This window comes from Jaminaea rosea, assembly GCF_003144245.1.
Source record: "Jaminaea rosea strain MCA 5214 unplaced genomic scaffold BDZ90scaffold_4, whole genome shotgun sequence".
Taxonomy (NCBI): domain Eukaryota; kingdom Fungi; phylum Basidiomycota; class Exobasidiomycetes; order Microstromatales; genus Jaminaea; species Jaminaea rosea.
In genome coordinates, this window is record NW_020289978.1 from 326,947 (window position 1) to 344,376 (window position 17,430).

Here is a 17,430-nt window from a genome sequence, read left to right on the forward strand (position 1 = left end):
TTATCCCCAACCCTTACGCAGCTGCAGTGCCTGCAGACTCATCCCCCTTCCTCTTCCTCAGCACGAATGGCCCCTCGTACCCTGACATCTCGCGAGGAGTAAAAGAGTCCCTCCACCTCCCCACAAGGGCGGCCCCTGCAAGCGCGTACCCACGATAGAGCCATCGTCCTCGTCCGTCGGGTCGATACTCCTTGGAAAGGATGACCATACCATCCCAAGCGCGCACACGGCCGCGAAGTACGAAGCGACCCCAGGCTGAGTGGCCTATCCCGCTAATGAGCATCTCGTAGCGGTCCGTCGAGAGGCCGACGTCTTCTTCAGATGAGTCGCTCTCAGCGGCCTTGGAAGCAGAGCGTCGCAGGTCACGAGCCATAGCTGAGTTCAGGTAGCCGTAGGCGGCTTCGTCGCCTCCCTCCTCCTCTGCGAAGCGCGGGTAAAGCGCATAGTCTGCTGGTCGCTCGCCGATGATTACCTTCTTGCTGCCACTGGACGCAGGCTGCTCGTCGTAGTCGTCGCCGTATCGCTTCCCCTTGCCCTTTGCCTTGGCGCTGAGTCCAGCACTACTGCCTCCCTGCAAGCCTGCAGCCTCTTTAGCGTCTAGCTCTCTGGCCCTCTGCTTCGCCTCCTGCAACGTCCCAGGCAAGCGCAGCACATCTTCCATTGGGTCCTCAGCCCCAAAGCCCGCACTAATCACACCTGCGTGGCCCCCTTCCTTGTATCCCGAGCCCTCACCCACACGAACAAAGTGTTCCTTCAACTTCCAAACCTGGGGCTGCTCACCGAAGGGACCCTCGTAGAGGCTCTGCATCCTCCCTGCCAACATCTCGCGGTACGAGTCAAAGTCGAAGAAACTGAACCTGCCTTCCCATGCACCTTCGAGCTGCCCGGCAAAGAAGCACGGCTTCAGCCCCGGAGAGCGGTAAGGGTCGTGACAGGCTACGAGACGCGCGAGGTCGCGATCGTGCTCTGCGGAGGAGAGGGAGTGAATTGGCCCTCCAGGTATGTAACCCGGTTGCTCGAGGACGGTGGTTTCTTCTCCCACTCGGCCAGCCGACAAGGATGGGTGGAGTAGCCCCAGCTGGATAGGAGGGCGTTGCGGTGCTCCATTCGCCGGGGCATGGGCATCGCGTGTTCCAGGCTCGGCGCCGCGCTCCACGATGGCTTGAAGACCGACGACGGCTGGGTCGCACTCTACTTGGTTGAAGAAGGAGAAGTAGGCCGCGTGGGCCAGGACGGGAGGGCGCAGGGTCAGACGCTGCCCGCAGTGGTAGAGGACAGTTGTGCGGACCTTGGGAGCGAGGTCTGCGAGGAAGGGATTGGCCGGTTGGGCAGGCTGGGGAGCCGTTGTGCTGGTAGCGCCTGTGGGAGCGGGCAGTGTCGTAGGTGCGGACAGCGTGGCGAGACCAGGAGGTCCGCGAGGTGGAGAAGGTGCAGAGGTTGATGCCTCCGCCTCCGTGGCCGTGGCCGTAGACGTTGAGCCATTCGCGTGGGGAGCCGCTGCGAGTATCGGCGCAGCGCCCGAGCTGTCGCTGACGCTGCCTCTGACAGATCCAGCGCGACTCTGTCCCGCAGCCTCGTGCCTCTCTCTCTCCACCTCCTCCATCGCCTCACCGGGCTCCTCCGCCCTTCTGATGGGCAGCGACCTGAGGGTCCAAGGCGCATAGAAGCACTCGAATTTGTGGCTCGCAAAAACAAAGGGCCTGAGAATGAACAGTTTCTCCTCCACCTCATCCTTGCTCTCTTGCGTGAGCTCAGCTGGGTCCTTGATCAGGTACCCGATGTGCAGGGCGAGCGCCCTGTCCTCAGACTCGGGCGGGTATCCAGGCTCCAACGCCGACTCGAGCATCTCCTGCGTGTGGTGCAGAGACAAGTACTCCTTGATGTTGGCCCATTGCAGCGCAGCGACGTTAAGGCCATCGTTCTCCGTACACAGCAAGTAGGCCAACCAGAGGTTCTCTCGCATAGCGGCATCGCTTGCCTCTCCCGGCCCCTCGGGCCTGAGCCGACCAAGCTCTGTGGCATGACGAATACGCTTGAGGATAATGCAGCGACGCTGAAGCTCGTCGCAGAGGACGCGAGAGCTCACAGCCTTTCGCCCGAAGCGACGGCAGATGGCCTCCGTGTCGAATTTGGAGCGGAAGATGCGGGCGTAGAGACGCGGGTTGTTGGCTGGCGCTAGGTGGGCGTGGATCTGGCGGCAGACGAGGAGGAGGTCAAGGAGCGCCTGAGGAGGGGTAGGGGAGGAGCTTATGGGGGTCTGAGAGGCAAGGCCCGTGTAGAGGGCGATGAGATCGAGGATCTCGGGGGGTAGCGAGAGGAGAAGCCGGCCTGCGACGCTGGTTGATGAGGACGAAGGCGGCGCCTTGTCTTGCTGGTCGGGCGTATGCCTCATTCGGATGTTGCTGATCAGGGTGTCCATGCTGTTGGTGATGGGTGGGAGAAAGGGCGTGGATGGAAGAGAAAGGAAGATGGAGTGCGACGATGCGAGACCCACGGGTGAAGGGTCGGCGGCAAGAGCGGCGATGTCGGCGAGGGCGGCGGAGGTAGAGGGCGTCACGCGTTGCTCGTCGTTGTTCGTCGCCGTCGGCGTCACCGTCGTTGTTATTTGGCTTTGGTTGACGCGAAGGCTGTGCAAATTGCGGCTCTGCCCACCCACACCACTATACAGCCTATACTGACGCTAATGGCCGTGGATGCTGACGCAACGTATGGGCAATATCCACCCAAGTCCGGGCGCGGACTACTGAGCCCGTCGTCAACCGAGCTGCGTGGTGATGGTGACGATGACGACGCCGAGAGGGCGGAGCAGTCAGAGCGGTGCTGAGCAGGTAAAGCGTGCAGTCGGCCGTAAGGCGGGTACCTATAGCCGTAGATGGTGCGGCGAGTGGGAATTCGTCGCCGGCGGAGCGGAGCGGAGTGTTCTGACCTCTGACGAGGATGGGCTGAAGGGCTCACGACGACCGGTGGGAAAAGAATAGGTAAGACCGTATCAAGGTGGGTGGTTGAGGATGCTGGGACAGAAGGAGAAGAAGAAATGCGGCCGGGGCAAGAAAGGTTGATGGAGTGATGCGATGATTAGCCGGTTGACGGCACGCACGCACCGTCGTCTAGGACGAGGACGACGTCGGACAGACGGGGAAATGGCCGCCGAGTCGAGTCGAGACGTCAAAGGACCCGGAAGAGGCAGACGAGGCGAGACGCAGGCGGATTCAAGGTTTCCATTCATCCATCCCGAGTCACTACCACACCACAACTCATCCTTCAGCGAACTCGCCCGCGCAGAGTGGGGAGGACGACCATCAACGCCTCGTCCATGGTCGTCCTCAATTTTGACTCTGCAGCGTCGTCTTCGTCATCATCTCCTGATACGAGGACGTTCGCTGCCACGCCCTTCTGGGAGGGCGACCCGCAAGCCCTTCTTCAGGATAGCAGCCATGTCCAGCCTCACTCGAGAGAGCGGGTGAGCTATTACTTCCCAAAAGGGGTCGGAGAATATCACTATGGCATGCTACATCCGATGAAGCCGGCTAGACTTACCTTGACCAATCGTGAGTATTGGCTCGCTCTTGCCCCTACTGCGCTGGAAAGTCCTCTCTGCTCACCTGTTTCTCATCCATCCTCGCTCTCAGGCCTAGTCTTAGGGTATGGCCTACAAGATCACATGCAATGCTTTACGCCCACGGCCGCCACGCGTCAAGAGCTAGAAGACTTCCACGACGAAGAGTACATTGAGTTCCTCAGCACGGTCACCCCCTCAACCCCGCCCACGGCCTCCTTCACCAAGTTCAACTTTGCAGACGACTGCCCCATTTTCGACGGCATGTACGACTTCTGTCGCTCCTATGCCGGCGCCTCCTTGGCAGCAGCCCGCAAGCTGGCCTCCGGGTCAACGGACATAGCCATCAATTGGAGTGGGGGTCTCCACCATGCCAAGAAGGGAGAGGCGAGCGGATTTTGCTACGTCAACGACATTGTGCTGGCAATTCTGCAACTCCTCAGGTATCATGCGCGGGTGCTGTACATCGACATCGATATTCACCACGGAGACGGAGTGCAGGAGGCCTTTTACAACTCGAATCGAGTGATGACCGTGTCGTTCCACAAATACGGCAATGATTTCTTTCCCTGCACCGGAGCGCTCAGTGAAGTCGGGATGGGGCTGGGCAAGCACTTCTGCTTGAATGTCCCGCTGCAAGACGGAATCGACGATGCCGGGTACGTAGGGTTGTTCAAGAGCGTCATGGAACGGACGATCGATACATTCCGCCCAGCCTCAATCGTGCTGCAGTGCGGTGCCGACTCGCTAGGGTTGGACAGGCTAGGATGCTTCAATCTGAGCATCGCAGCTCATGGCGAATGCGTGCGCTTCATCAAGTCCTTTGGCCTGCCTCTGCTCGTACTGGGCGGGGGTGGCTACACAATCCGCAACGTGGCTCGTTGCTGGGCTTACGAGACTAGTGTCCTCACAGGCACGACAGTACCCGACGCCCTCCCACACACGCCTTACGACGACTTCTTCCTCCCCTCGAAGCGCCTGCACGAGAACATGCCTGGCATGCCTGGAGGAGGAGCGTCGGCCGCTTTTGGAGGGAGTGGCGGGCTGGGCTTTGCTGGTGGGGGAGGGATTGGTGGCGGAGGAGGGGGCCGCGTGGAGAATCAAAATACTCGTGCCAGCTTGGAGAAGATACGAGTCAAGATCATGGAGGAGTTGCGCTACTTGCATGGAGCGCCGAGTGTGCAGATGCAGGAATTGCCTCCGGGAGATCTCGCTGGGAAGTGGCTCGAGGAGGAGGATGTGAGGGATCCGAGGGAGGATAAGTGAGAGAGGGGAGCAGGAGGATGCGAGGTTGTGTACCTTGTTCTGTTGTACTGATACCACAATCAATGCTCTCTTGATATTGACTCGATCGATCAGATCATTAGACGTGCAACTTGAACGACTGCTGTGCTACACTGTGTGAAACGGCATGGTACGGTATGAAGACGACGGCCGACGCGATTGCATCCCTCTCCCCCTCTCCTGTCCTCGCATCTCACTACCACTGCTCGTCCTCCGGCGCCAAGTACGGCTCTCCATCCTCCTCTCTATAGAGCTGGAGTTGTTGCGCCTTGACATCCAATCTATACAGCTCATGAGTCTCAATGTACTTGATGACAGAATTGGGCAGCAGGTACTTGATACTCTGCCCTCTCCTCACGAACAATCTGACTTTACTGCTCGAGATATCGTTGTAAATCGTCTGCTTGACCACGCGCAGATTACGGCGATAGCGCCAGAGCAAGTCGTGGGAGAGGAGGAAGCTCCACACATCTGCGCCCGTGCGTTCGACGATCATGCAGCCGTATCGTCCGAGAATGTGGTGCAAGTCCGCATCTGCCCATACGCCCGGCTCGCCCATAGATTGAATGAGATCCCCGCCTGCGAGGAGCATGATCTTGACACGTCGACGACGCCCGTCAGACATGAGGACGCCCCGCTCTGGATGGCGTGGCTGTGCCGAGGTAGACGCGGAGGTGGATGCCGCTGGGGATGTAACTCGCGAGCCGTTTGCCGAAGCTGATCCTGCTGAGGGCGCGAGTGGTCCATTGATCTCATGCTCAAAGTGGTCAAGCACAACAGCCGTGCGCTGATATTCGTCCTGCAAACTCTCCCACGCATCCACCATGAGCCATGTTGACGTCTTCTCGACGGCCAGCTCGCACATTCTGACGCGATGCTTAGCTTGCGCCAGCCCAGCTTTGCGGTAATGGTCACTGACGGGTGAGTAATAACCCGCGAGTAGCTCGTATTTCCCGCTCTCGATGACTTGGTCTTTGGCCATCTCAAAGATGCGCAGATGCAGATAGGTCGGCGGAGAAAAAGAACCGCACGCTACGATGACGAGGGGGATCTTGGACTCGTCGCGCATCTGGAGAGGAAGGCGATGCCGCGGGAAGCTGTAGTCTGCCTTGAGCTGGCTCTGCACCGGCACGACGTCGGCTTCACTACTTGATGCTCCGCTTGGGTTGCCAAGAACGTAGCCGTGCCCATCACCGTCAACTTCTTGGTCTGGTTCGTGCTGGTGATTGAGGCCATCGACATCATCCGTCAACTGAGTGAGGAGAGGGCGACCTTCCGAATAGCCAGCGCTGGTGCTGCGGCCCAATGAATGACCTGGCGGCAGGGAAGACACAGATGACGGGGCTGTTGAGGTCGAGGCATCTCGCTGCAATTGAGTCGACGAGGCGCTGCTCATCCGCCTTCTGCCGTCGAGCTCCCAGTTGGGGACATCGCGGTCCAGCGCGCCTGAAGGCCTGTCAGCGCTGCTCTGTGATGAGGATGCCGTGGGTGTAGAAGGCGATGGGAAGTCACGGAGGGCATGGCCATTCGACTGCCTCGATTTGCTTCCTTGACGACTGTGCTGAGCCGCCATACTATCAGCGTCGGCTGCACCGTATTGAGCTCGGGCGAGGGGACTCGTTGTGTTAGAGCCCTTCTGCGATGATCCGGCGCCTTGCTCTGCTAATTGTCGTCCAGCTTGGTCCAGCTTATCTTGGTCGGCGGGCCCCGATCCGATAGGTACGCCAGTGAAAGGTGGGCTGTCGAGGTGGTACGAGTCTACGCTCAGAGCTGCAAATTTGAGCGACGAAGGCGCGTGAGGACCCGATGCGGAGTCTGTCATACGGATGGCAGGCTGGCCAGGCGGTAGTGATGACTGCGCCGCGGGCTGCCGTGATGACAGTGAGGATGATGTGGTGTTGACGCTACTGTTGGTTCCAGAGGTGGAGGAAGACTGGGTCTGAGCACTGTGCTGCGAGACGAGATTACGATGCTACGAGGATGTTTCAATGAGATTAGCGTGATGTATGGTGCGATACCTTGCGCGGATCAGCCCGCGAATGCTCACATCTGGTTCAGATGACGTTGATGAAGCCATTGATGCCAAGACGATGGTGCAGTTGCAAATGGGTGCTGGTATTGCCCCCTTCGCCAGAGATGATGATGAAAGAGGGACGAGGAAATGAATCTCTGGCAGGCGGCAGGCACCCTTGACTCGCTCCTCGCCGTCCGTCTCTGCCCGCCAATCAACGGATGTCAAGTCCGCACGCACTCGGCAGCGGCCCCGCCCCGCCTTGGGCCTGCAATCTGCGAGCTGCACCTCTGTCCGTCCGTCGCTGGCTTCAGTAGCGATTTCTTTTGCTTCTACCTATCGCCCTAAACCGACTCAGCGCCACCATGGGTAATGACGGAGGGTCTATCGCTCGTCGTGATGAGCTTGTCAAGGTCAAAGTAGGCAAGCCAGTTCAGGAGGCTGCCAGACAGAGGCGAGCGCGATGGTCTACTTGCGCTCTGTCCAAGAAGCCCCTCAAGCAGCCAGTCGTGGCGGATGGCTTGGGCAGGATGTACAACAAGGAGGCCCTTGTCAATTGGCTCATTCAAAGCAAGGTCAATGACGCCAAGGGAGTCAAGGATGAGGCAGGTGCGAATATGTCGCATGTTAGGAAGCTCAAGGTGAGTAGCCGCGACCAAACATGCGACAAGTGATGTAGTTCAGCCAGCTGATGCTTTAAACCCTGCCTGGGACAGGATGTCACCGAGCTCAAGCTGCACGATAATCCAGCGGCAAACATTCCCAAGAATGGACAAAACGGCAGCAATGGCCACCAAAACTCGGATGACGAGCAATTGCCCGCCCCCTTTGCCTGCCCGCTCACCGGTCGACCTATGAACGGCTCACACCGCTTCGTCTTCATTCGCGCGGCAGGGAGCGGCGCAGTGATGAGTGAGTCTGGTCTCAAGGCCGTGCTGGGCTCCTCCTCGTCTTCATCCTCATCGAACGCGTCGGCGAAGGCCACCTGCCCGATCACTTCTGCAACATTCGAGCCAGGGTACATCGCCCTCAAGGCTCCAGCTTCCTCTTCGTCAAGTAGTAGCGCCGTCGCTCCGCTCACAGCATCCAATGTCGCCGACGTGATTCCACTGAACCCGGTACCGGAGGAGGAGGTGATATTGCGAGCGGTACTGCAAGCATCTACCGCGACGGGCAAAAAGGAGAAGAAGAATGGCAAGAGGAAGAACGGTGATGAGGCGGCAACGGGCGCGGAGGACCGCGAGGCCAAAGGCGAGAAGCGTCCTTCGCCTCCCTCAGCGACGATGGTTGACGAAGCTGCACGAGCAAAGAGAAAGCGCAAAGAGGTCGATGAGGAAGCGAGCCAGTCCCGACGCTCCGTTTCACCGCCTTCTGCGTCATCAGCCACAAAGGCGGCAGCAGCCTCGATTGCGGCTAGGGCGGCGAGGGAGGCGAGGGAACGGGAGAGACCGATGAGCGCCAATGTGCTGAAGGGCATTTACGGCAAGTAGCGAGAGCGATGGCGAGCTTTCCTTGAAGAAGTGGGTTGGAACGCGGAGGCGGCTTGCTCAATTGTACAGTAGCAATGACATTCGACGACACGCACCCCCTATTACTCGGCTTACTTTCCCCCCTTGCTCCTCTCCTTCTTCTTCATCTTCCCCGCCACCTTCTTCAAATCCACGGCAGCAGCCGCACCACTCGCCTTGCCCTTAATCTCGTCCCTCTTCTTTTGCTTCTTCGCAAGCCTCTTGGCCTGCCTGGCGGGATCGTTGCGCTTCAGCTCCAGGCGAGCAAGATCAGCTGCCGTGCGGGGTTGCGCGGGTGAAGGGTTGGCGATAATGCCACTGGCGGAGGTGCCGGGAGCGGTAGTGGTCTTGGCTTTCTTCGATGGTGTGCCATTGACGTCCCCGGCTGCACTGGCCTTGGCAATGCGGCGCTGTGTTGACGGTGAGCTGCCTCCAGGGGTAGGAGCGCCCATTGAGCGACGTCGCTTCGTGTCTTTGCGCTGTGGGGTTGCGGTGGTCCGCGATGCATTCTCCCCCTCATCATTGTCACTATCAGCAGTCCTCTCCTTCCTCTTGCCCTTTTGTCCCTGTCCCCCGGCATTGCCCTTACATCTCGACAACCTCAGCCCTCTCTTGTTGAGCTTCAGCCTCCTTTTGAAGTCCACCCTGCCACCACTCTCCGTCCTGCCGTCGTTGATACCACCACTTCCGCCGGGGCGAGCAGCAGAAAGAAAGGCCTCGTCCGCCTCGTAGACAGCCATCAGCTCATCAACGCAGGCCTCGTCCAGAAAGCGCACGTATCCGAAGCCTTTACCCATTTGCGTGGCTGCATCACGGATCAGGCGAACGGATTGTACCCATGTCTTGCGAGCGAAAGATCTTGATGAGCTTGCGTCAGCGTCGCCATCTGCTGCGGCTTGTTCAAACGGCGGGAGAGAGGCAAGAGCCTTACTGCGCTCCTCATGGCCAGCGCCTTGCAGCAATGAAGCAGCCAACGGGGGCTCCCCGCGCTCCTGTCGCAGGACCTCTTCAAGTGCGGCGCGTAGCTCTTCCTCGTCTGCCTCGAAGTCGAGATTGCCAACAAAGAGCGTCTTCGCCTGGTCGTCTCGTCTATTATTCCCACCCGCCAGGATGCGAGCAAGGGACTGCATCTCAGTGGTAGTCCAGGAAGACGAGGAGGCGAGCACGCCCTCCAATCCTGATTGTACGAGATCTGCCAGCGGCAGTGGTTGAACGAGGTCGACACGCAGGTGACGTCCCTCAAAGAGCGTCTCGTCCAGCTGTGATGCCAGCAGGGCGGCCAGTACGGGCGGTGTGACCTTGCTCGCTTTGACTTCGCTTGACCCATTGGGCAGACTGGCCAACGCTGTCCTATCCTTCTCGCTTACTGACGACAGCGTCACGTAGGCATTGACGCTCTTGGCCTTCTCGTTGATCTCCTGATTGATGTAGGCCACCTTCCTCTTCTGCTTCGCGTTCAGCCACACATTCGCCGGCCCCTTTCCCTCCTCCGCTGCTTGCTTCCTCGCCACTGCATCCGCAAAGGCTCTGCTGCGGTTGCGACGCTTCTCATTGGCGGCTGCGTCTGCTCCTGATTCGGCGGCGTAGTCCATTGTTGGGCGGGAGAAGGCGACTGAGCGGAAGCGGATGGCTTCAATGCGGGTGATGGACGGATAGGGGGAGTGAGAGATGACGTGCCTCTTGAGCTGGTTGGTAAGATGGCGTTCGGATGAGTGCAGAACGATGTCGATGGGGAGATTACCGATGAAAATCGTGCGCTGGTCCCTTATGAGGGGAGTCTCGGCCGCTCGCTCTTCCAGCTTACGACGGACCCTTGCTTGGCCGGCAGCGCCCGCGAGGGTCTCATGGAGGGGTGGAGAAGCATCGCTGTCCAGCTCACTGGAGCTTTCCACGTCGTCATGACCGCCTGCCTCCTCGTCATCGTCATCGTCGTCATCGCTGCCGGCGTCGTCAATGTCATCTGCATCTTCGCCCTCACGAAGACCCAATCCCTGCTCCTCCATCTCGCGCTCAATGTCTGACATGGCCAAGGAGGCATCATCATCGTCGTCGTCGTCGTCGTCGTCGTCGTCGTCGTCGTCTGAGCTGCTCTCATCACCGACAGCTTCCTGCTTGACCTCTGCAGCTTTTGTCTTTGCCTTCTTGGCCTGGGACGACGCTGCAACAGCTTGTGATGTGGAAGCAGCTGGCTGGACGGCCTTGGAGAAGAGAGCATCGAGCTCTGGGTCGAACTCGGGCTTGAGTGCGACAGGAAGAGAAGCAGTACTACCCTCCTGCACAGCCACTTTCCCGCCATTTGACTTCTTCTTCTTGCCGTCTTTGCCCATGGTCACCGAAGTAGATGGAGTTGGTGGTGATGGTATAGGTCAAGTCAAGTCAAGCCAAGCCAAGCCGCCTTCTCTGCGTCCGGCCAAAATCTCAAAGTGAATTCGCATCCTCTGAGTCGGCCTCGTTTCTCTCTCCGCCCTTGGTCTCTGTGGCTTGCCCTCCCCTTGCCTGGCCTTTGCCTGCCGTTCCGTCTCGATTTTCCTGCTCCGACGCTCTCCGTCGTCCGCCCGCCTCGGCCTTGAGATTGAAGCGCGTCTCGAGTCCAACGCGTAGAGAGGCAGATCGATCTGCGTGGCTGCGAAGAGCAAAGGCCCATAAAGTAGGAGATCGCGTCGTCGACGGCTTCCCTTCCTCTTTCCCTCATCAACAACACCCTACGCCCTACTCCTTTTCCTCTCACCGTGTATCGCCCTCTACTATAGGCTACACGATGTACGTCTACAAGAGAGACGGCCGAAAGGAGACGGTGAGTGCTCAGCAAGGTGGCGACTCAGCGCGTTGCCCATCATCACCAGCGACGAAATCGACAATGGCAAGTCGCGCATATGTGATGTCGTGCTCACACGTCCACCCTCGCTCCTCTCTACGCCTTGACAGATCCGCTTTGACAAGGTCACAGCCCGTATCGGCAAGCTCTGCTACGGTCTTGACACCAACGTGAGTCCTCAGACGCGAGCCTAGGCCATCATCATCATCACCACCACAATCAACCTTCTCGGACAAGGTCACGCGACGCGACTTGATGCTGACTATTGTGCTCTTGACCTTCACTTCACTCAGTATGTCGACCACTACGAGGTGGCCAAGAAGGTGAGCCCGCAGCGCCGTGTATAGCGGCTCCCCATCATGGCTTGTGCTCATTACCACTATTCTTCCGCCCTCCGCCCACGCCGCCTCTTCCTCCGCCGTGCCCACTAGGTCATCGACGGCATCTACGCAGGCGTGACGACCGTCGAGCTCGACAACCTCGCCGCAGAGACGGCAGCCTACAAGACGACTACCCACCCCGACTATGCTGTCCTTGCAGCGCGTATCGCCATCTCGAACCTGCACAAGGAGACGCGCAAGACGTTCAGCGCCGTCGTCCAGGACCTTTTCGAGTACGTCAACCCGAAGAACAACAAGCACAGCCCCATGATCTCAAAGGACACGTACGACGCTGTCATGGCGAACAAGGAGGCTCTTGATGGCGCTATCATCTACGAGCGCGACTTCCACTACGTGAGTTGCTGCGCGTGGCAAAAGCGGTGGCCTTGAGACTCAGCCTCACCTGCTCACGCCACCATCATGACCCTCGTCCCGCCTATCACAGAACTTCTTCGGCTTCAAGACCCTTGAGCGATCATACCTTCTCCGCATCAACGGGCGTGTCGCTGAGCGCCCGCAGCACATGCTCATGCGCGTTGCTGTCGGTATCCACGGCCACGACATCGAGTCGGCCATCGAGACCTACAACCTCATGTCCCAGAAAACCTTTACGCACGCCAGGTGAGCGCCGGAATCCCTACTTCAGAGCACTGAGACAGTTGCTGACTACCATCTGACCCCTCCCTCTCTCGCGCAGCCCCACGCTCTTCAACGCCGGCACTCCTCACCCCCAGCTCTCCTCATGCTTCCTCGTTACCATGAAGGACGACTCAATCGAGGGCATCTACGACACGCTCAAGACCTGCGCCATGATCTCAAAGACTGCTGGCGGTATCGGCTTGAACATTCACAACATCCGCGCGACCGGCTCCTACATCGCCGGGACCAACGGTACCTCAAATGGTATTGTGCCCATGCTGCGAGTCTACAACAACACAGCACGCTACGTCGACCAGGGTGGCAACAAGCGTCCTGGAGCCTTTGCCATCTACGTCGAGCCTTGGCACTCTGACGTATTCGAGTTCCTAGACCTGCGCAAGAACCACGGCAAGGAGGAAGTCCGCGCCCGCGAGCTCTTCTACGCCCTCTGGATCCCGGATCTCTTCATGAAGCGCGTCGAACAAAACGGCGAGTGGTCCCTCATGTGCCCAGCCGAGTGCCCTGGCCTTGCCGACTGCTACGGCGAGGAATTCGAGGCCCTGTACGAGAAGTACGAGCGAGAGGGACGCGTCAAGAAGACGATCAAGGCCCAAAAGCTCTGGTACGCCATCCTTGAGGCCCAGACTGAGACAGGCAACCCCTTCATGCTCTACAAGGACGCCGCAAACCGCAAGAGCAACCAGAAGAACCTCGGCGTCATCAAGTGCTCCAACCTGTGCACTGAGATCATCGAGTACAGCGCACCTGACGAGGTCGCTGTGTGCAACCTTGCTTCGATCGCCCTTCCGGCCTTCATCGACGCTCAAACCAAGACGTACGACTTCAAGAGGCTGCACGAGGTGGCCAAGGTCATCTGCAAGAACTTGAACAAGATCATCGATGTTAACTATTACCCTGTGCCCGAGGCCAAGAGGTCCAACTTCAGGCATCGCCCCATTGGTATCGGTGTCCAGGGTCTCGCCGACGCGTTCATGATCATGGGCTACCCCTTCGACTCCGCTGAGGGCAAGTGAGTTCGAAGGAGAAGGGGACCATCAGCGCAGAAGGTGATGTTTACTGACTACTCCTTAACTTCCCACCCAACCCTACTCGCGCGTCACAGGAAGCTCAACATCCAGATCTTTGAGACCATCTACCACGCTGCCCTCGAGCGCTCCTGCGAGCTGGCCGAGCGCGACGGCCCCTACGAGACGTATGAGGGCTCTCCCGCCTCTCGTGGCGAGCTGCAGTACGACCTGTGGGGCGTGACCCCCTCCGACCTTTGGGACTGGGCCGGCCTCAAGGAGAAGATTGCCAAGCACGGTCTTCGCAACTCTCTTCTCCTCGCCCCGATGCCCACGGCGTCCACGTCGCAGATCCTCGGCTTCAACGAGTGCTTCGAGCCTTACACGTCCAACATCTACACTCGCCGTGTTCTCGCGGGAGAGTTCCAGGTCGTCAATCCCTGGCTGCTGCGCGAGCTCGTAGAGCAGGGACTGTGGGACGAGACGATGAAGAATCGCATCATTGCGCACGGTGGATCGGTGCAGAACGTGCCCGGTATCCCGGACCGTATCAAGAGACTGTACAAGTGAGTTGCGGCTGCGAGCGCATCATCGTCGTTTATGCACAGTATCTAACAACATTTTCCTCTTGTTGCCCCTCGCAGGACCGTCTGGGAGATCTCGCAGAAGACGATCATCGACATGGCCGCCGACCGCGGAGCCTTCATCTGCCAGTCGCAATCCCTCAACATTCACCTGTCCGCTCCCTCATTCGGTCAATTGACTTCCATGCACTTCTACGGCTGGCGCAAGGGACTCAAGACTGGAACCTACTACCTCCGCACCCGCCCTGCAGCCAACGCCATTCAGTTCACAGTGTCAGCCGAGGAGCAGGCTCTCGCCAAGGAGGCCAACCGCAAAGCCAGCAGCGCGAAGAAGGCCGTCGTCGCTCCCGGTGCCGGCAGCAGCAGCAACAGCGGTGCCTCGACTCCCTCCGGCGCCGTCCCGACCGTAGCCGTCAATGGCTCCAAGCCTCCTTCGGCAAATGGAGTTGCTGACCTCACGGCTGGCGTGGGCCGCCTTGGTGTTGACGGCACCGTAACGGAGGATGGCCCTGGAGGCCTGAAGGCTCAACCTCCCCGCTTGTCGAATGGTGCTTCCCCCGCCAGCCCGGCGGTCAGCACCGCCTCGACCGATTCGGAGGATGCTGTTCCCGCGGCCAAGCTCTCTCCTTCCACCGCTGACGAGGCGGCGGCCATCGCTGAGGCTAAGACAAAGGCGCAGGAGGAGGCTAGCAAGACGGCTAACATGGCTGCCAAGGCAAACGGCGCCGAGGAGGCAGACGGCGGCTTCCAGGCTGCTCTTCAGCGTCAGAGGCAGAGACAGCTTGAGGCTGATACTCTTGTGTGCTCGCTGGAGAACAAGGAAGCATGCCTCATGTGCTCAGGATGAGGGCGAGCAGCACCTCGACTCACCCTGCTCTTGACGACTCATCCATATCCCCCTTTGATCCTCTGCTACGCGTCATTCCCCATTGCCATCTCACGGTCTTTTCTCCTCTACTCTCCTGTCCTCTCCATCGGTCTTGTATCTTGTTCTTGTGGGTCTCGTAGTTCTCACGTCTTTCCTCGCTGTTTCATTGATTCAATCTCAGCTAGCATTCTGCCTATCTTACGTTGTGCCATCGTGAGTGTAGACGAGAGTGAGGAAGCAAGGCGTCAGTCGGTGCCGAATTTGGAGTCGCGATCTCGACGCTCACCCGCTTCCCGTCAGTCGGATCCAGCTTCCTTCCTGTTGCAGCCCGCGTTTTGTGTTCGCTCCCTCCTACCTCCCTCTTCATTCCATCCACCTCTTTCTGAATTTTCGCCGCCATGTCATCATCAGAGCGACAGACGGACGCTTTTCTCAGCTCAATCGAGCGGGACGCAAGAGGAGGCTCGACCCGTTCGTCCAGGCGTGACGGCGGGGATCGAGACTATGATCGAGGTGAGCTCCTCAGACCGCCGTTCGCTGCATGCTGTGCATCCACGCTGACACCCGCTCCCTACTTTGCTGCTCTAGACCGCAGCTCCCGCCGCTCCTACCGAGACGACCCGGATGTAGACCGCCATCGCATCGATGACGATCGAGATCGCAGCAGCCGTCGCCGCCGTGCCAGGGATGATGAAGATGACGACTACTACAGTAGCAGCAAGAGCTCGCGGCGCAGGCGAGACGATCCTCCAGCGGCAGAAGACTACTACCATAGAGGAGCAGGACGTGGCTATTACCCTGAACAGGACGACCCTTACGCCTCTCGAAGGCGGTACGACGATCCGTACAACGGGTACGGCGGATATGCAGGCGGGTACGGGGCAGGGCACGGAGGCCGTCACTACGATGCGTACGGAGATGGAGGGCGTGGCGGCAGCAGAGGACGAGGTAGCGGTGGTGGGGACTGGCGAACCGCAGCAGAGCCCTCCCCTGCTCGCATGCGCAGCCCGACACCCGAGGGAACTCGCCCGATCAGCGAGCGCAAGCGCAAGAACTCCAAGTGGGGCATCACAGCACAAGGCTTTGAGAACATCAGTGCGATGGAGGCCAAGTCCACTGGGCTGTTTGGAATCCCGGGACAGTCGAGGACGCTAGGCGTTCAGGGCCAGTCGAACATCCCGCACACTGGCGGGCACGGGGTTGGGGGACACGGCGACCTTCCCCCCATCCGCTTCGGTGGGGCAGAAGCACTCGCCATGGGTGTAGCCGGCGCCTCATCTTCAGTACCACAAGTAGGCTCGGGCATGTCTAGCTCCAACCGTCAATCACGTCGCCTCTACGTAGGGAACCTCCCCTACGGCGTCACAGAAGCTTCCTTTGCCCAATTCTGGAACGAGCGTATGCGCCAAATGAACTTCCAACTCTCTGACCAGGGAGAACCCTGCGTATCCACGCAAGTCAATAGCGAAAAGGGCTATGCGTTCGTCGAGTTTCGCTGCCCGGAGGAGGCTACAAATGCCATGAGCTTCGACGGAGTCATCTATAATGGTCAAGCGCTCAAGATCCGCCGGCCAAAGGACTACGCAGGGCCGGATGTCGGCCCGCCTCCCAGCTTGCATGTGCCGGGAGTGATCAGCACTAATGTCCCTGATGGACCAAACAAGATTTACGTTGGAGGCTTGCCTACGTATCTGAATGAAGATCAGGTCATCGAGCTGTTGAAGGCCTTCGGAGAATTGAGGGCTTTCAATCTCGTCAGAGAGGCAAACAATGGCCCATCCAAGGGTAAGTGGAGAACGAGCGGACGGACGAGGGCACCAAGATCCAAACCTGACCTGACGACTGACTCCCCTCCCCTCTGTGCGCAGGCTTTGCCTTCTGCGAGTACGTCGATCCAAGCCTGACGGACCTAGCCTGCCAAGGTCTGAACGATATGGAGCTCGGTGACCGCAAGCTCGTCGTCCAGCCCGCCCAATCAGGTCAACGAGGCACCGGCCAGTCCACGGGCGGCATGACGGGCGCAAACGCTGGCGCTCTCGGTGTGCGATCCTTTGCTCTTCCGACCGCTGGAGAAGGTGGTGGCGAGCCGACGGCTTGCATGACTATGCTGAATATGGTAACGCCGGAGGAGCTGGTGGACGATGTAGAGTATGGAGAGATCGTGGAGGACGTGAGGGACGAGTGCGCGAAGTACGGCGAGGTGTTAGATGTCAGGATTCCGAGGCCTGTGGCACAGAGCAAGGGTGAGCAGAGGGAGGAGAGAGGAGAACGGACCCTGAGCGCATCGACTGACCCTTCTGTTCCTCTGCTCGCTCGACAGGTTCATCGGCCCAGGCATGGAAAGCTTCGATCACGAGCGCTCCCCCACCGGCAGAGGAGGCAGGCAAGGAGCGCGAGGGTGTCGGGCGCGTGTACGTGCGCTTTGCTGAGACTTCGCAGTGCGAGTCGGCGTTGAAGGCTATTGCTGGCCGTCAATTCGGTGGGCGACTGGTCATCTGTGCCTTCTTGAGCCCGAATGACTGGCCAGGAGAGGAGGACGGAGGAGAGAACGCGGAAGCCACTCAGCAGCAGCAGGCCCAGCCGGCGAGCGCTGCGTGAGCGAGGTGATGAGCAGACGGTGAGCAGGCGGTGAGTAGCCATCTGAGGGCTGCTGAGGCGTTAAAGGAAGTAGCTTGGATCTCGTTGAATAATTCAACTTCGTTGCAACTGCCGTCCGGGGTGCGTGAAGGCTGCGCCTCTCGCCGTGCGTGCACGTCCCTT

The 17,430-nt window shown here is 59.3% G+C and overlaps 7 protein-coding genes across 7 annotated transcripts; 4 read left to right on the forward strand and 3 right to left on the reverse strand.

Moving 5' to 3' along the window:
• Positions 1-49: 49 nt before the first annotated feature.
• On the reverse strand, positions 50-2,320 carry BDZ90DRAFT_212529 (hypothetical protein; the record flags this gene model as incomplete). The annotated part of the gene is made up of 5 exons (XM_025504143.1): positions 50-315; positions 487-613; positions 653-1,078; positions 1,157-1,333; positions 1,535-2,320. Coding segments are annotated over 5 exons (1,782 nt in total), but the record flags the coding sequence as incomplete, so codon positions are not given.
• A 948-nt stretch (positions 2,321-3,268) lies between these two features.
• BDZ90DRAFT_264299 (putative HOS2-putative histone deacetylase) lies at positions 3,269-4,949 on the forward strand. Its single transcript, XM_025508631.1, has 2 exons — positions 3,269-3,548; positions 3,630-4,949. Exons 1-2 carry the CDS (start codon positions 3,314-3,316, stop codon positions 4,820-4,822), a joined length of 1,428 nt encoding a protein of 475 aa, XP_025362987.1. The 5' UTR covers positions 3,269-3,313; the 3' UTR covers positions 4,823-4,949.
• An 87-nt stretch (positions 4,950-5,036) lies between these two features.
• Positions 5,037-5,909, reverse strand: BDZ90DRAFT_219010 (Nucleotidylyl transferase; the record flags this gene model as incomplete). Its single annotated transcript, XM_025504386.1, has 2 exons — positions 5,037-5,477; positions 5,538-5,909. 2 exons carry the CDS (start codon positions 5,907-5,909, stop codon positions 5,037-5,039), a joined length of 813 nt encoding a protein of 270 aa, XP_025362988.1.
• Positions 5,910-7,216: 1,307 nt separating this feature from the next.
• On the forward strand, positions 7,217-8,071 carry BDZ90DRAFT_213958 (hypothetical protein; the record flags this gene model as incomplete). Its single annotated transcript, XM_025504183.1, has 2 exons — positions 7,217-7,492; positions 7,568-8,071. Coding segments are annotated over 2 exons (780 nt in total), but the record flags the coding sequence as incomplete, so codon positions are not given.
• BDZ90DRAFT_231370 (hypothetical protein) lies at positions 8,006-10,725 on the reverse strand. The gene has a single exon (XM_025505834.1). The coding sequence runs from the start codon at positions 10,684-10,686 to the stop codon at positions 8,452-8,454; it is 2,235 nt and encodes a 744-aa protein (XP_025362990.1). The 5' UTR covers positions 10,687-10,725; the 3' UTR covers positions 8,006-8,451.
• Positions 10,726-10,967: 242 nt separating this feature from the next.
• On the forward strand, positions 10,968-14,880 carry BDZ90DRAFT_278750 (putative RNR1-ribonucleoside-diphosphate reductase large subunit). The gene is made up of 8 exons (XM_025509116.1): positions 10,968-11,153; positions 11,285-11,344; positions 11,468-11,497; positions 11,606-11,908; positions 12,000-12,175; positions 12,252-13,223; positions 13,317-13,784; positions 13,863-14,880. The coding sequence occupies exons 1-8, from the start codon at positions 11,118-11,120 to the stop codon at positions 14,647-14,649; spliced, it is 2,832 nt and encodes a 943-aa protein (XP_025362991.1). The 5' UTR covers positions 10,968-11,117; the 3' UTR covers positions 14,650-14,880.
• Positions 14,881-15,046: 166 nt separating this feature from the next.
• BDZ90DRAFT_231371 (hypothetical protein) lies at positions 15,047-17,381 on the forward strand. Its single transcript, XM_025505835.1, has 4 exons — positions 15,047-15,183; positions 15,259-16,455; positions 16,539-16,913; positions 16,991-17,381. Exons 1-4 carry the CDS (start codon positions 15,069-15,071, stop codon positions 17,266-17,268), a joined length of 1,965 nt encoding a protein of 654 aa, XP_025362992.1. The 5' UTR covers positions 15,047-15,068; the 3' UTR covers positions 17,269-17,381.
• Positions 17,382-17,430: the final 49 nt, after the last annotated feature.